The 17,499-nt window shown below is 35.8% G+C and overlaps 1 protein-coding gene across 1 annotated transcript; it reads left to right on the top strand.

The window, feature by feature from the left end:
* Positions 1-202: 202 nt before the first annotated feature.
* Positions 203-16,505, top strand: LOC145780625 (CUB and sushi domain-containing protein 1-like). The gene is made up of 12 exons (XM_082592251.1): positions 203-257; positions 560-735; positions 4,223-4,364; positions 5,564-5,623; positions 6,156-6,334; positions 6,590-6,728; positions 8,482-8,523; positions 8,991-9,169; positions 9,799-9,943; positions 11,289-11,483; positions 15,834-16,015; positions 16,473-16,505. Exons 1-12 carry the CDS (start codon positions 203-205, stop codon positions 16,503-16,505), a joined length of 1,527 nt encoding a protein of 508 aa, XP_082448377.1.
* The last annotated feature ends 994 nt before the right edge of the window (positions 16,506-17,499 follow it).

The following is a 17,499-nucleotide window of genomic DNA, read 5'->3' as shown; positions in this document are numbered from 1 at the left end:
AGGTTGGCTAAGAGGGTTGAGTAGCTACAGTATGACAACATCAGTATACAGATTCTTTTAAGCTACAACTAAATCACTTATCTTTGACAAAATGACCCTACATAGAATTTCCGAAGCGTCATTCAATAACTAATTCACTGTGGTTGTTATATTATAGAGTAATAATCAATCTGAATAAAAGCGTTGTCTTATCGCAAATAAAATGATAAGATTTGTCGTTATATTTGCTTTCGTATCTCAAGCCGCGGGACAAACAGGTAAGTATTGTTGCAATGGATTACTTGCAATCTTTGGGTTAAAGATTTTTTTTTTATACTTGCATTTTTAAAGCAGTGACATGTAGAGTTCATTTAATGTTGAGATTTCTGCACTGAACTAGTTTTTCCAAGAAAGATGTGTTTCGTATCGCCACCGTATTTCAACAGCACAAGTAAAATTTGAACTCTAAAGACATTAACAAGAAGTTATATAAATTGTATATTTTTATAATTTACTTTGAAAGAAAAATAGCAAAACAAATGCATATTATATTTCCATAACATGCTATTACTTTTAAAAGTTTGCGGGTTCAATGCTACTGCCACTAACGAAACTCAATCACTAACAAGCCCAGACTGGCCTGCTAATTACAGTCCGGACCAAAATTGTGAATGGATTTTAGAAGCCATGACAAGGCACCATGTAGCTTTGACTATTCACTTCTTTGCGACGGAGCCAACTTACGACATATTACAAGTAAGAGTTTTATTGTAAAATGTTCACATCTTATAGGATATAGGCTACCAGGTTGATTTCAAAATAGGTTCTGATTCTGAAAGCCAGTTCTGAAAGCCACCATTATTTTGTGTGGCTTTCCACCACAAGAAGGCTTTCTACCACAAGAAGAGGACAGTAATTGTTACAGAATAAATACTTATTTAAGCTTTTTTCCAACAAAGGTTTTTTAGATAACAAAAATAAGCCGGTCGCTTCCTGCTTTTCATAGAAAAGCACATCAAGTACAAAATGTGACTCATATAACTAACCACTCCAGAAGCAATGTCAGCTTTGAAATATACGTCTCAGAATCACCGTTGTACGTCAACAATTATAAATGATGAATTTCTAAGCATTGATTCAAAATCTTTAGCGGTTGTGGGGAACAGTGGTGTACTTTCAAAAAAACGTTAGTTTTTTTGTTACTTAAGTAAAAAATATCTTAGACATGAAATAGAAGTTGAACGGGCAATGTCTGAAGAGGACAATAACGATAATGCTATTGCATTTACTCTTTTGACTTGGGAAAAGCAATTTAAAGGTTCTATAATTTTGATGTTATAGCCTTAAGGTGCGTCTACACGAGAAAGTGTTCTTGCTTAGAAATTCTTGCTTAAGCTAGTTTTTAAGCTTGTTTCGTCTACACTCACAATCTCAAAAAAAGATTTTGCCTGCTTGAACGCGGTTACGTGAGTATTTCAACCGCAATGACGTCACGTTTCAAAAAGTTCGCGCCAAAGCAAGAAGTAAACCAAACTGTTTTTTAACAACTAGTCGGCAGTCGCAGTGAGCTGGCACTTTGAGTTGTTGCAGTCATTCAATGATTTAATAATGGCTTTCAAATGTTAACGTGTGTTATTTTTGTTGTGATGATCATGGTCAGAAATAAAAACAACTGAACTCAACTTGCGTAAAAAATGCTGCAAAAAGATAAGGTTGCAAACGCGCAATTTACTTCAGAAAGAAGTGTTCCGACACCTTAGTGAAGTTAAAAAGTTAGAAACAGGCGTGGCCAGAGAACACTGGAAGCATCAAATACAAAACAACAACTACAAACTTCCTAGTTGCTTGACCAGCAGCCAGACTACTGATTGCAGACCTGAGGATTAGCCGCGAAAAGATTTCTAAGCAAGGGAACTCACTTAAGCGCCCAGTTTTTCGCTCTGGAGCGTATTTTTTCTCGGGCACTCGCTTACTCGCTCAGTTTCTTAAAAGTAAGCGGCACAAAGTGCGATTAACTTAAACAAACAAGAAGTTTTGCTAGCTTACGCAAGAAAACAGTCGTCGTATAGACGCACCTTTAGGGACAATTATTTTAATCTTCAATTTCAATTGGTCACTTCAAATTCATCAACATCATTTGATCACTTTAAAGGAAATTGATTTATTTGTCACCAGTTAAACTCTTGGTAGTTCAATATTCGGTGTCAAGAGCTTCGTACCTTACTGTATTTGAATGACAACTTCTCATTTAGAAAAATATGATGGGTATAGCTGCTCACAGTGATGCCAGCAGAGTTGGGCATGCGCTACTTTGAAAGTAGCGCGCTCCTCGCTGCCGCCACTTGGGAAAAAGTAGCGCGCGCTATCTCTATTTTTGTTTAACTTAAACTGACACGGGAAGCACTTTATGACGTCAAAATGACCTTGAAAACGATGGATTTCTTTTTGTTTACGTTGTCATTTTAACGTCGTTATAGAAAACACGTTCTGGGTAAAATTTATTGCTAGGAAGCAGGGACATATCTTTTAAAACACGGACATTTCAAATAGCGAGTCCCTTATAAGTCCTGCCCGCTTTGGTTTAGCACGTCTCTACCAATGGAGAAAAATCTCTCCACAGCAGCACTGGAAGGAATGAGATGTTGTGTTCATGTAGACGTTATGAATCGGCACTAGAAAAGCTCAAGAACTTGCTTCTGTCTAAACAAAAGGCCTTCATAATTAACTTTTTTTTCGTACCGAACTTTCATGTGATGACATAAACACACCAACAAAATTAGCCTCAGAATCGTGACTGGTGTTAGTGTCACCCTTGTCGGTATCATCGTGACTGAATGTTTCTCTCAATAATCTAATGATTTCTGCTTTGATTTTTCACGCATTATTTTTGTAACTACAATGGGTTTGCATAGACTCTAGTCTAGCGAATGAAACTTTTGTATTTACGTGAGTCTTGTTAAAACGTGATAAGGCACAAACCTACAGCTTGTTGCGAAATAAGTTACAGTAGACTATGGTGACATATTAATTAATATGTTAAACACAATTTTCTATTGAAAACTGCTATATCATTCTTTGAAAATAGTTGTTATTCATCACAAGCTTAGACTGAAATTTAAAGAATGAAATTGCCGTATTAATTTATCACTATCGTCATGCAGCGCTCAGGACCATAATTTTCACGATAAATGTGGCGCAATATAAATACTGTTATTGTTATTAAATGGACATTTTTTTCTGCATTGTGATCTTACAGCCGAAACACTGTAATGAAACAAAAACAGCGTCATTGTACAAATCATGCAGACTGCAATTTTGTTACCTCACAAAGTAAAGTTAATTTTTTTTTTGTATTGTTTGCAACAGCAGAATAAATTCAATTTGATTTCAACTACGAATTGATAGATATAATACATTCTTTATGTATCGAGTATTTGCTATACAGTATCGATCGGTCTAATTTTCTGTACAAAAGTTTAAAGTTAAGAATGAATTCGACCGGTTTTTGTCGCTGCTACTTGTTTAACTATTCATTCCATTGGTAAAAACTTGTCACTATGCAGAAATAACGTTTTAAACATATCGTTTAAAGTCTAAACCTTAAACTGAAATGGTTAAAAAAGCCACAGGTTGTTAGAAATATAAACAAAATGGTGTCCTGGGATATTCATTTTTAGCTGTTAATAAAGAAAGTATGTTTTCTGCGTAGATGAAAATTTTAAAAATAATTGAAACCGTCTGATCTGATGTAACTATCACTCATATTTTTATTATTACTCTTGAAAATATTTCTAATCACTAAATCTCTTGCTTGTTCGAAATAATGGCGTTTTGTACAGTCACAAAACTTTTTTCCCAAATTTCGTTTCTTCAATAAAAAATATTACGACTTTTTTTTAACAGTAAAAAGTAAAAAAATCAATTTATAAACAATAACAAGTTATAAACAAATAGATTTATAAATTTAATAATTTATAAATAATTAAATAGATTTTTCCGATCCAGTGGATTACTATCTACTTTAAATTATGTTAGCACACTATATATGCATCCTTTTAGAATCGGTAAAGCCATAAGAAGACTTAATGAGAAGTAAACGAACTTTTGCTTTGAAAGTGTGAAGGAAGTTTGAAAAAAAAAATGATTTCGAAACTATCACAAAATGGAATGAAATTTTGTTGTCAAATATTTTTAAAGTGTTGTTTCGAACATCCTCACTAAATATGCTGCGTACCGATTGCAGATATTCGGAACACCTTCCAACTTGAAGTTTTCCGGAGTAGAAGTATTTGCGAACGTAATGTATTCAGTGAACTCGACTCTCACTCTGCAGTTTACCAGTGACGAGACAGTGCAAGGGCTTGGATTCAATGCTTCTTTCACAGGTACTTAATAGCCACAGTGATTAGCGTATTTGTGAAGACGATATTCAAGACTATCGGGAAAATGTGACCAATGAGATAAACCTGCATGAAAATTAAATGGTTAAATAATATAACTTTGAGCATACATATTTATCATTTACGACATATCACAAAAGCAAAAAGTATAAATTAAACTCTAAAACAAACTAGCTTATGCTGACTGATGTTTACACAGTAACAAGGAAACAATTTTATAAGGTTACTGGGTTTTGTACAAAGATCTGTAGTGCAATGCCTGTTCATGTTAACGCTTCTGTTTCCCATTCCTGAATCTTCTTCTCTCGTGTTGTCGCTATATATCAGAACACCCATCGGTTAGTCACCATCTGGTGTCAGACCTTCTATACCATGAGGTGGTTTGTACAGCGGCAATCCTTACTTATGTGATATGCCGTCTGCATTTCACCACACTCACATGTGGCACTCTCTGCCAAGCCCCTAACGTAATGGCAACGCAACATGTTTGCACTTTAATGTCCAACACCAGTGAGTAAGCGGTTACGCTTTGATGAGGCGAACCTAGAGAGGCCATGACCAAACTGGTATTCAGACGGAGATCCGAATACTCGACGAAGTAAAGATGTGCTGTTTGACCATTGTTCACCACACGCCTCATGACACCACTGTTTACTGGGGTGACCACCAGAAGCTTCCAGCAGGTCGTGTGCATCGCGTACAAATTGCTTTCTTGATTTTTACCTCTGCTTTGGAGGTTTTCTCAGTGTAGTTGCATGTAGTAGATGCCGAAGTTTAGGGCTTTACGGCTTAGTAAAAGAACATCATGCTGGCGTCGTAGTGTAGCTGGCTCAATATCTGCAAGGGCAGGCAAACAGTCAGTTGGAGTTGGTCAGAGGCAACCAGTAACAGTTTGCAGGCAGTTGTTGATTGGCACATCGACTAGGCAGTATGGGCGTTTCTGTACCTCGTAGCAGCACACTGTTTAGCAGGGGCTTAGAATAAGTCTAAACCACTTGTTTTCAGCATTAAGGGGCTAGCACCCCACCTTGTGCCTGCAAGACCTGCAAGATCACCCCTGTATCTACATTGAAGATATACTTTTGAGTTTATCAAGTTTGATTTAAAGTAGAAGATGTTAATCAACTTACTAAATAGTTTAAACAACATTGATATTATCATATTTGACGTTACTGTCGATTTAGAAATTGATCATATCCCAGCCCCTGCGTCAACAACTGTCCCAACTCCAACAAGACGTCCGAGTAAGTGAGCTATAAGTTTGTCTGTTCGTTACATTTGCAAGGCACGTGTGTAAGCTTAACGGTGCCATACACATTGTAGCATAGGCCTGCTTGATTTTATGAAGCGCAATTTCTCAATTTCTGAAGCATATCCATCTACATTATTTTTTTACAAATTGGGCTATTGAAATAAATCTAAAATAATTTTTATCGAAGCGCATAAGTAGCAAATTTTTCACCAAATTTGAAAGTTACTTTGGAAACATTCTTGTTTTTGAAAACTAAGCTATTATAGTCTACTTTGCTCAAAGTAAAATATTTTAAAAATTTTAAAGTATGTTGAATAAACCTTTCGAACCAGAAACTCCAATACAGTATTAAAACTTGTTGCCAATAAAACCGTTGGTTATTCATGAAAAACGTTGTAACATATGGGAGACACTTTAACTGCTCTTTATATGAATGACAGCACGGTTTAGAAAAGCAATAGCAATTTATAATTGCTAAATACAGTTTCTAAATACAAAGAATAATATCAGAAATAAACTTCTAGGAACTTGTGGAACTGATCTCATAGCAACATCAGCCAGACAACCCCTTACCAGTCCAGGATACCCTTTCACGTACCAAAACAACTTAGATTGCGAATGGGTTATAACAGCAAGAAATGGATATTATATCGAACTGATATTTGATAGCTTCTTTACTGAAACTGATTTTGATATTTTAACGGTAAGTTTCAGAATGAATTAAGTTATGAACGCCAACTCAATCTAGTATTTCTTCTTTCAATAAAAATTTATTTAAAGTGAAAATAAAAATAACTTTAGGTCTGCTAATGTTGCTGCATTATGGTTGGTGACTAGGAAACAAATTCGGTCTGATATTTACTTGTACAAAAATTTTGCATTATTTTTGTCCGTGATACGTCGCAGGTCAATCATGATAAAACACGGGCATACGCTAAAATGTTTTGTTTCTGTTTAGATTATTGGAACTCCGTCAGTAGTTCGACTTTCAGGAATCGTCGTCCTAAACACTTATTATTCTACTAACTCAACATTAACGGTTCAGTTCAAAAGTGATGATTCAACAGCCTATGATGGGTTTGCGGCAACATTCGTTGGTGGGAAAATTGTTCTGCTTGGTTTATTTTTATGTTTGTGACCGTTCAATTGAAAAAACGCAGCTAAATTGTACAAAGAAGAAATGCCAAGTCGGCACTGAGACCAAGCTTAGTGGGCGTATCTGAATCGGTTGGTGAAAAAGTGCATATATTGTAGACCTCAATCAGTTATGTTCTGCTCATTAGCTAAATTTGACGAGTCGACTTAAAAAGTTTTGTATCCTAGCAATTTTTGTCAGAGCATGTCACGTATTCGAAACTAGTTGTTTCACAAAAGATCAAATCGATTTCTTTTTGAAGATCGTTCAGACCTTCCCACCACGCATCCACGCAGATGACATGACAAATTATGTGAATTTGTATCGGCAAGAAAGTAATCACATCCACTTCCTACTTGCGTAACATGTCTGCACCATAACGTAACTGAGTAACATGTCTGCACCAAAACGTAACTGCGTAACATGTCTGCACCATAACGTAACTGAGTAACATGTCTGCACCAAAACGTAACTGCGTAACATGTCTGCACCAAAACGTAATTGTGTAACACGTCTATACCATAACGTAACTGCGTAAGATGTCTGCATTCTCAATGTCATTTCATCGGATTTCGTCATGTTTGTCGAATTTCATAAATAGAAATGCTTATTGCTCTTTACTTAAATATCCTTTTACCTAAGAAAGTTGTGTATCTGAAAGTAACCTATTTGGTTCACAAGAGGCTAACGGAAAAGGCCACATTTAGTTCCCGCATGGCTTCGAAGATTATTGAGCTTCGCAATAACATTCGTCTCCGCTTCAATGTTTTCCTTCTGTTGTGTTGCATCTATACGATCACAATGTGTTACAGGCTATGTTTTCGCAATGGGCACAACACAAAACTGGTTATCATTGTTAATATCAGGTCACCTTTCCATTGGCCCGCAAGCATATGCGCAGTCGAGTTTTCCTTTTAGACTTATATTTCATACTTTCAACTCATAAAATATTGTTTAAAGTTTTCCTTCAGGTAGAACGAAATTTTCCCAAATTTATATATCGAAATCATTTAAAATTTTTAATGGAGTAGCATCAGCTTTAAAATAGACTATTCTACATGAAGTGAATATCTCGGTAACCGGCCCTGCGTCAGAAGCCTCTACAAGTATGCGAAACTACCAGCAATAACCTATCAAGGCTTTGTCAGTCCAAGGATAAAGATTCAAAACCAAACCAGCATTGCAAAATCTAAGACTAACAGAATAGGACAAGAGAAAAAGAACATTAGTTTGTTTTTTCAATATTTACGCTTATGCTTTTTCAATTTTTACGCTCATGTTTTGACATTATTGCGTCACTGTTATGTTGTTTAAAACATTACTTGTAGGCTTTAACTACCCTTTATCAGAACTGACGATGCACTAGCAAGTGCGAAATATATTTTCTGTTACATCTACTGACTACTGATCCCTGTTACCTTAGCAATTGAGGTTTTAGCTTAGTTTGTTTTATGGTTCGTTTGTAAGAGTCTGCTCGAGACTTGTATGAACTTTAAAAACTGTAGCTTATTTCATATTAGCATATAAATACACTATCCAACTATCCAGGTAGCCACTTTATCTGGTCCAGATCTGGTAAAGATCTGTTTAAACCCGTACCCGATCTGGTAAAGATCTGGACCAGATAAAGTGGCTACCTGCATACGTTATATGGTGAATTAAGAAAGATCAATAGCATACTTTGATATTTGATTTCCTAAACTTTTGTCTTACAGAAATAAATGCTCTTCCGTCGTCAGGAACAAATGCAGATAGCGGTAAGAGAATTGAAAACGTTTGATGCTTTGACGCGATACACTTAGAGTTAGACTATAATAGACGTTTCATTTGAAAAGTCCTGATAAAAATACTGAAAGGAAATTATTACCTATAACAATTTATTTAAACTTTTGTGTTTGATACTTTTATCCTGTAATTATAAGCTATTGAGAGAAGTGTTTTTACCTGTAAATAATTACAACTAATTCAATTGAAGTTAATAAGCATTAGATTTGAGAAATGAGCAGAATTTATCATTTACAATCAACTGAACATGTTTACAAAAAAAATTTTGTTCTTTGAATCAGTTCTTAATTGTTTTCCGCTGCAAAGTATATTATAAGTTAATTTTTATAAAAAAAATACCTATGCAATAAGTCGGTAATAAACACTTGCATAAACTCATTTCATGTTAATTACCCTTTTTACATTCTGATTTTATCCACCAATTTATAAACATGTGCAGACAAGTGCGGTTTCACAGCTGCAGCAACGGACGAAAGCCAGTCACTGACCAGCCCAAGATGGCCCTATTCGTATGGAAACGACAAGCGCTGTGAATGGACATTGATGGCTCAGGATGGATTTCACATCCAACTAACCTTTCACACATTTAGCACGGAAAGAGTTTACGACGTGGTTACGGTAGAAGAATGAATTTTTTTCTTAGTACAGTTTTTGAAGTAACTTGATAACCACTAAAGATTTACTATGTTTATAGCTTGATTAAACCCGCCGGTTACAAACTAAATTATGACTTTTGATATTTGTCAGCTTAATTTAAATATCAATAGACCTCATTTCACTATAATCAAAAACAAACAGCAATACCGTATAAATTTACAAAGGCAAGTTATGAGACTTAAAAGAGATTGTTTACAGTAATACGACTCTTTTGTACCGCAAATAGCCTACCCAGACCATATCACCGGAATGAAATTATTTGTGTTGACAAATCTAGTAAAAACCTAAAATTTTGAGGTTCCCACTGTTTGTTTCTACAAAAGTATTGCATAAAAAGTACGAAAAGCAAAGTTCCAGTTGTAAAGTGGCCAAGCTGTAATTTTGGAATGTCCGTAAACGGGGATCTAAGTACATTTTTTTCGCAAAAGAAATCTTTATTTTCTTAATTTTTGTAGCGCACGTTACCAAATACCTCTCAGATCTGATATCTTATTTTGGTTCAGTACAATATAAAACCGATAATAACCAGCGACTCACCGAAAAATTACTTTCACATTACTTTGAAAAAAAAGTATTACGTGTAATTGTAGATAATTGGAGCCTTGTCAGGACGAGAGGAATTATCCGGAACGTTGATATTTCAAGACTCGTTTTACTCGACAGCTGAAATTCTTGTAGTGCAATTCAGTAGCGATGGTTCTACTCAGGCACTTGGATTTAATGCCACATTCAGAGGTGAGCTGTGTGTGACTTAATTGTTAATGGAATTAGAATAGAATTGCTATACATTACAGCAAAACCATCCCGCTTCAAACGTATAACAGAGAAACAATAAATAGACCAACAAACCGGAAAATAATTTGCAAATGGCAATCCAATGCTGAGAAGTAGGCCTTCCAACATAGCCTTGGACTAACTGTTGTTTCTTATTGTAGACAAAATGTAGATTATAACTACTTAAGCTTATGCAATAGATTGAGTTTCGCTTTTAACTGCATTGATCTTTTAGCAGCATGATCGTTTTAGCAGCTTACTTCACAATGTAGCAACCTGTTTTAGCCTGATGCTGCGAGTTCGCAGTGGTAATAGCGGTTTGAACTAGCTTTCGGAACACAGTTCCCTGGCAGTGCCGGTCTTTGGGGTGTGCAAACCATGCGATCGCACAGGGCCCGCAAATTAGGGGGCCCGCAATTTACTCAGAAAATGCAGTAATTTTGTCATTTCCAATGGAAAAATTCAACAAGTGAATTCAACAAAGGATTTAGCAACAAAAAAGCATAGAGACTCAACAGGTGCAACCTATTTTGTTCCCTGAACATTTCGTACTCTGAAAAGATCAAGAAAAAAAAAAACAACAAAGCCGAAGTCGCTGATCGGAGTTGCCGCAAACATTTCAAAATTTCTCTTGATTTTTCAGGGGACGAAATAGGTCGAAATTTGATTTTGTTACTCCGATTTCAGGGTACGAAATAGGTTGCATCCAGACTCAACATGGAGACATAGCTTTATTTCCGAAAAATTCCAAAGAAAGCATGATCTTATCCTTTTGCTGTGCCACCGGACAGCACCATTTTATAGTAATATTCATACACAAATTTTTGTTGAACATGCTCTCAGAATGCCCCAAATTCAAATCAATTTTTTTAAATTTTCTGGGGGAAGCCCGCCAGACCCCCCGGCCGCTGGGTGTTGCCTTCGGCGATCACGCCGTCAGGCTTCGCCCGCCGACCGTCAAACCCCACACCCCTTTCAAAATACCTTGCTATGCTACTGAATTGGATCATTGGGGCCGCAAAGCATATTCCGCACAGGGCCCGAAATACCCTAAGACCGGCACTGTTCCTGGTCATGTGCTATGACAAATGGTGTTAACAGTCAGTGAGTTGTTGTTTTATGCGATTTTTTTCTTTGGCTTGAGGCTGCTGTTTAGATTGCTGTCTGTTGAGTTTATGTGTTGTCAGGCGATGTCATAGTACAATTTTGTCGAATCATTTGATAGATTAAGTGACGTAATTCTCCTCTTTCGGCACGGTTGTTGATCTTTGAACTCTGTCTATTTATGAAAATGACCTTTTTGAAGCGCAAGTGCATCGCGTTATTCCCTCTGGCAATGATTGTAAATTCAAAGGTCGGCAAGGCACTTTTGTTGATGAAGACGGAACGTTTATCAGAGCTCAGGTGTTCTTTCAGGCGGGAGTGAAGTGGGCGGATCGTGCTGCCTATGTAGATTTCTCTGCATTTCTTGCCTATCATCTTGTAAACACAGTTCTTGTTGGTACATGAAATATTTTAGCTTATTTCCACATGGAGTAGTCTTTGAAAATAATACTTTAATTGTATGCATTCTTTACCAAGCCTCTACTTTGAGTAGAGCCGTCAATAACTCACTTTCAGAGCTGCAAAGATAAACTCCCAAACAGCAAATCAGCCGTTTTTATATTGATGCAACGTCTGCAGACGTTGAATCTATGTACAAAGCGGTTAATTTGCTGCTAGGGCTCTTATTGTGGAATACGGATTTATTATTATAATGACTAATTGAATATGTGTAGAAATCGCTGATCTCCCATCTGTATTGCCAACAACACAGCCTGGTTCAGGTTTGTTACCTTTGCTGCTGTTTTAAGCCTACCCAGTGTAACTCATAGACTAAATAAAATTTAACCTCACTTTTAATCGATGACAATAATAATGAATTTATTTATAAATAATACGTTTAGTTTTAAATTTATTAATGTTTTTATCTATTAAATTGCCAACCCACTTTTCGCTCACTGGCAAAAGCAGCGGTTGAGAACTATGTGGCAAGAGCTAGTGGTGCGGTACTGATGAGCCCAGCTTCATGGGCGAAACAAGTGTCGATCGCTGAGTTCTTGCTACACTCGACTGCGGAGAAACACAACCCCGATTTTGTTTTTTAAATATTAAAAACTGTCTTTCTGACAAAGAAATATCATACCAATAAAACGATCATATTTATTTTTCTAAGGTGGTAATATTAAAACTAATCACTTGTGCAAAATGATATCTCATTATCAAGCTTATTTCAGTTTGTATTTTACTGTAGAATAGGCATCACTGTGAACCGTTCAGTAGCACCCACTGTTAAAATCTTGTTGCCCGACTGTCCTACAATTTACATCAAAACTGTTTTAAGTTTTTAATTCAAAGGCAGCTTTTTTATACAGAAAAAATATGTGGATTTATTAGAATGGCGAATTCCAGCGCTCAATTTCTGACTAGCCCAGGATGGCCTTTGCCATACGGTAACAACCTTCAATGCGAGTGGGTCCTTATAGTCAGGCGTGGCTTCCATGTAAAAGTTGAATTTCACACATTTTTTACTGAAGAAAGATACGATTATGTAACTGTAAGTATCCTTTGTATGTAAAAGCTTTTCGAGTCAGTAACAAATAAAAAAAAAGTCGACGTCTATTACAGCCGACATAGCTAAAGTGGTCTAACGCAATGGCAACGATTGGTATTAAATGTCAATAAACATCAAGTGGAAAGTAGATTAAATCTCTTTATTAAATTACGCTGATCTACAAAAACAGAATTTCTTTGCTCCATGAACTTTGAAGACTAATTTAGAGTATTTTGGGGTGCTGAATCCGAATCTGACCTCAGATTTATTCTATCACGTCAGGTTTGTGAGATATGATAACAACAAATTGTTACTTTTGTCAAAAGTGGGAGATTTGGCGTTGCTTTTACCACCAACATATGCAGTGCTATAACGAAAGGTTAGTGTTAGACAGGTCAAAGTAGTCTAAATAAGGTTACTGGACAAGCATTGCCATAAGCCCGCTTAAATCTTTGTGGTTTCATGCAAAAGATTGACGGGGGAGGGGGTCAGTTATACTTTTAGCCTCCTTTTTAGCTTGTTATTACTGCCTTGTTAACAAAGTTGCTTAGAAAACAAATTGGACTAAAAATTATAGTTGGTGAGTGTATTTCAGCTACTTATGCACCACATGGCCTGGATTTCTGGATATAGCACACTGTATATGTGCAATAAACGCAACGTCAAATCTTCCGCTTTTGACAGAACTAACAATTTGCTGTTATCATATCTCACAAACCTGACGTGATAAGATAAATCTGAGGTCAGATTCGGATTCAGCACCCCAAAATTACTGTACTCTAAATCAGTTTCAAAGTTCATAGAGCAAAAGTCGTGTAGACCAGTGTTATTATTGAGATTATGCAGCATTTTACGTGTAGAATATATGTTTTTTTTGTTTATCACGAATTAAATGTACAGTTTGTCTATTCATTTTTGTTTCTTTAGATATATAACAAATAATTAAATCTTCTTTGAGCTGTACTTGATCCAAGATAGAGACAAGCATCCATCTTCGCACTTCTTTTTATGCTCGGCTACAAAAAATGTTACATTTTTACAATCATTGATATAATGAAGTCTTCTCTTCTGAGTTACATTCTTGCTAGAACATGCTGTCGTTCTCAATTTGTGCATAGTTGAAAGGAATAGGTTTAATATCATGTACGGTAATATCGAATATGCTTGACAAAGATAACATGACGATGCGGGAATTTGCGTCGTAAATACATATCAACTCATCTTGTTATGTTGCAACATTTTGTAGGTATCTTAATTGCACCAGAATCCTTGTTCGAATGATCTTAAATGTTTTTGCAGTTTGGCAGACAGTTATAATCTTTTTAGATTTGTGTTTGAAAAGTTTTGCCATTAAATCGTGGAGACTGTTTGAGGTACCATTACGTTTTGTTCAACTAAACAGCAATAATTTGTTCATTTTCTTTTCAAACCAGTACACAAAACGGAAACTGTACGCTATTTAACGAAAAAAGGTATTATTTTGGCAACAGATAGAAATAATTAGGCTAAACACGATTTATGAAATATTCGTAAGTTGTAAGTTGAACTAAAGTATAACTTAAACTTGGCATATTGCTATAGGCCTTGAATAAAATGCCACATTTTTTGTTTCAGATCATGGGAACAACACAAAACAGTGTGAGACTATCTGGAAGTTTAACAGAAAACATATTTTATTCTAAAAACATCAGTTTAACGTTGCAATTTGTGACTGACGCGTCTACAACAAGGCCTGGATTCAATGCAACCTTTATTGGTAAGACAATTTAAAATCTAAAAAGTTATGAGCTATTCGCTAAGCAATATCACAAGATGTTAACAGCAATAACCGGCTGTAGTTTCCACGTTTTATTTTCTGCGTAGCAATCTACTACTTGAAGTTATTGTACTGTATTTGTGTCAAATGTTAATCGTTCAAGAGAAGCAGCGTTGAATCAAGTTTTTTAGAATGTTTCCAAGCCGTTATTTCAGCTTGTTTAGGTCATTTATTGGTATAAATTGAGAGAATTTACTTTCAAAAAATGCTTTCACAATATCAACATGTTTGTGTTTGCCAATGAACAAACTTACTTTGATGATTTCCAGGTGCAACAGATTTGAAGTTGTTAATCCGAACGAGCTATAGCAGGGGTTCCCAACCTGGGGACTATTGCCCCCTAGTAGGCCATGAGCGTCTAATCCAACACTATATAACAAATGAAATACATTAAAATTTAATAAAATACTACATTTTGCAAGTACATTTTGCCCAAACCTTCATGAAATGATCTTTAATTCCCGGTTGTTTCAAAAATAATATAATAATAAAAAATAGGGGGGGGCCATTGATTTTTTAAAATTTTCAAAGGGGGCCAAGGTGTAAAAAAGGTTGGAAACCCCTGAGCTATAGACTACTAAGTCTAAACAAACGTATACGCTTTGTCACGTAATACTTGCTATTATTACTACATTGCTATTATTACTACATTTATGGTTGGATGCACCATGAATGCAACCAACAATGGGTCTGTAAAAAATTAATCAAAGCAGATTGAAAGCAGCTTATATTCCGTGAATTACTATAATTTTTTTTTTCTGGACCAACAGTAATCCGCTGATTAGGATTTCCGATAACTGATCTATTGATGAACTTTGTACAATCTGATTCTCGGTTGGCTAATTAGATTCCTGACGTAATCGGTCGCTTAAAAGATCCGCTTTTGCCGCATTCAACCCTCATAACTTACTGTTTGAAGTTTCTTGAAATAACTAGGCCTTTGTTTATAGCATTTATTGTTTACACTTAAAACGTTGCTTTGTATGTAGAAGCTGACGAACTTCCGACTTTACCACCTATAACTATTGATTCTTCAGGTAAAACAATTAAATTAACTTGTAACTTTCTATCTACTAGTTATTACTCAATTGCATTCGGTTGCTATGTGCCTTTCTTTATTATGTTTCAAAAAATGTATTTTTATGCTTACGACTTTTGAAATTGTATATGTTTGATATAAACAAACATCCAATTAACCGCATAAAGATCAATACAAACATTAAAGACCCACGACAGTAAATTTCAAGCTGTAACTGTTGTGTAAGAAATACGAATGCTGCGTAGTACAGTAAGTTGACGTATGTGTCAAATATTTTTTTACCAATACAATAATACGCTTGTGAAGATTAAATTTGTTATCAAACACCCAGGTCTGTATCTTTCCACTGCAAGTCTCTTTTTTCGCTTTTATATCTTACAGCGGTCTTTTGGTGAAATTTCAGAAAACAACTGTATGAATAAGATACAGGCTACTCGTAGCAACCAAACAATAACCTCACCAGGATGGCCAAATCGGTACGAAAACAATTTAAACTGTGAATGGATTCTAACAGCCAGAGAAGAGCACCATGTAATGCTGACGTTTCAGAGCTTTTCCACTGAACCAAGATACGATAATTTGGTAGTAAGTGTCTTATTTTTTCCACTAAACATGTTCATAGGTTAATAGCACTCTCGTCATAGCACATGACCAGGGAACTGTGTTCCGAAAGCTAGTGCGATTCGCTATTATCACAGCAAACTCGCAGCATCAGGCTAAAACAGGTCGTTACGTTGTGATGTTCATAGGCCCATGTTACGTTTGAAACGAATTTTATGAGATTGTTGCTATCACTGATAATTAATCAAAATATTTTTTGCCTGTTTGAAGTTTACAGAACATTCTCTAAGTTATTTCAAGCTGATTGAATGTGCAGTTCTGAAGTTATATAGTCAAAATTAGTCAAAATCTGACGAAAGGTTTAAATTTGGAACATTTTCTATGACCGTTTATTAAAGTTAGACTCTGAAACAATTGTAATTCTTGGAGCTTACTGATTGTTATAGATGGTTTTGTTTTTACTGAACAATCTGGACAACAGATGAAACTGGTCATGATGCCTGAGTCTCTGTGAGCCTCAATTTTCTATTTGTCATGTCTGCAGTTAAGCTCGTCATTTGAATAAAGTGTGTTTAGCTGAAGTACCAGCAGCCTACAGAAAACCTGTGAGCACATCAAGCAGTAAGCTGTTGTGATCAGTAGAGTGATTAACTCTTCTAATCTTGCTTGATCTTTCGTAGAAATAGTTTGGCTGCCGATTCCATTGCTATGTTTGGTTTCTATCGCGTGAAAGCGAAAATGACAAAGATTTTTATAATTGCTACAACTTTATTGCTAGATTTTGGGAAAAGTAGGACCTGTTGTAAGATACTCGGGAAGTTTATCTGAAACGGTTTTCTATTCCAAAAATTCAAATCTTACACTACAATTTACTACTGATGAATTAACACGAGGCAGTGGATTCAGAGCAATTTTTATCGGCAAGTTATAGCCTAATATAAACTTTAAGCTATTGTTGTTTAAGCTCAGTTGGTTAGCGTGTCACTTCTGGATCGAAGAAGCTTCAAGATCAAACGGCGCTGGTTCGACTCTCGGGGTGTGCGCTTGAGCAACACAAGTTAAGAACTCTTCTTCATTCAGCGGCATCTAATGGATGGAAAAATTGCCTGACAACAAGACTTCAGTAATCGGAAATTTCACTCTGTCAATCTCGGTAACCTGGCCTGCGTCAGTAATTCAAAGCCTCTACAAGTATGCGAAACTGCCAGGAATAAGCTCTACAAGCAGCTTTTCCAGTTCGAAGATAAAGATTCGATCAATCAATCAATAAGCTTTCGAACAACTTTAACAATTAAAGCTGCAAAACATAATAAAAAAATATAATATTTTAAAAAGAGTATGAAAAAGCGTTCAAAGCAAATGTTACAAATGTAGACCATAAAGTAATATAACTGTTAACTAACTTGAGGCATGTTACCAAAACTGACTAAGTATGCGATAGTGTTGCAGAGAGTTGAAAATGACTATTGATGATCAAATAAGCACAAAAGTAACCCTGTAAATGAAAG

Source organism: Aplidium turbinatum, chromosome 12 (assembly GCF_918807975.1).
Source record: "Aplidium turbinatum chromosome 12, kaAplTurb1.1, whole genome shotgun sequence".
In the NCBI taxonomy this organism is placed as follows: Eukaryota; Metazoa; Chordata; class Ascidiacea; order Aplousobranchia; family Polyclinidae; genus Aplidium; species Aplidium turbinatum.
This window is presented reverse-complemented; position numbering and strand designations above follow the sequence as displayed.

Bases quoted from the DNA above. Each gene is read 5' to 3' on its own strand.
- LOC145780625 (XM_082592251.1), top strand. From the start codon at position 203: ATGATAAGATTTGTCGTTATATTTGCTTTCGTATCTCAAGCCGCGGGA. The intron at 736-4,222 runs GTAAGAGTTTTA...TACCGATTGCAG, and splicing joins CAACTTACGACATATTACAA to ATATTCGGAACACCTTCCAA. The intron at 8,524-8,990 runs GTAAGAGAATTG...AAACATGTGCAG, and splicing joins AGGAACAAATGCAGATAGCG to ACAAGTGCGGTTTCACAGCT.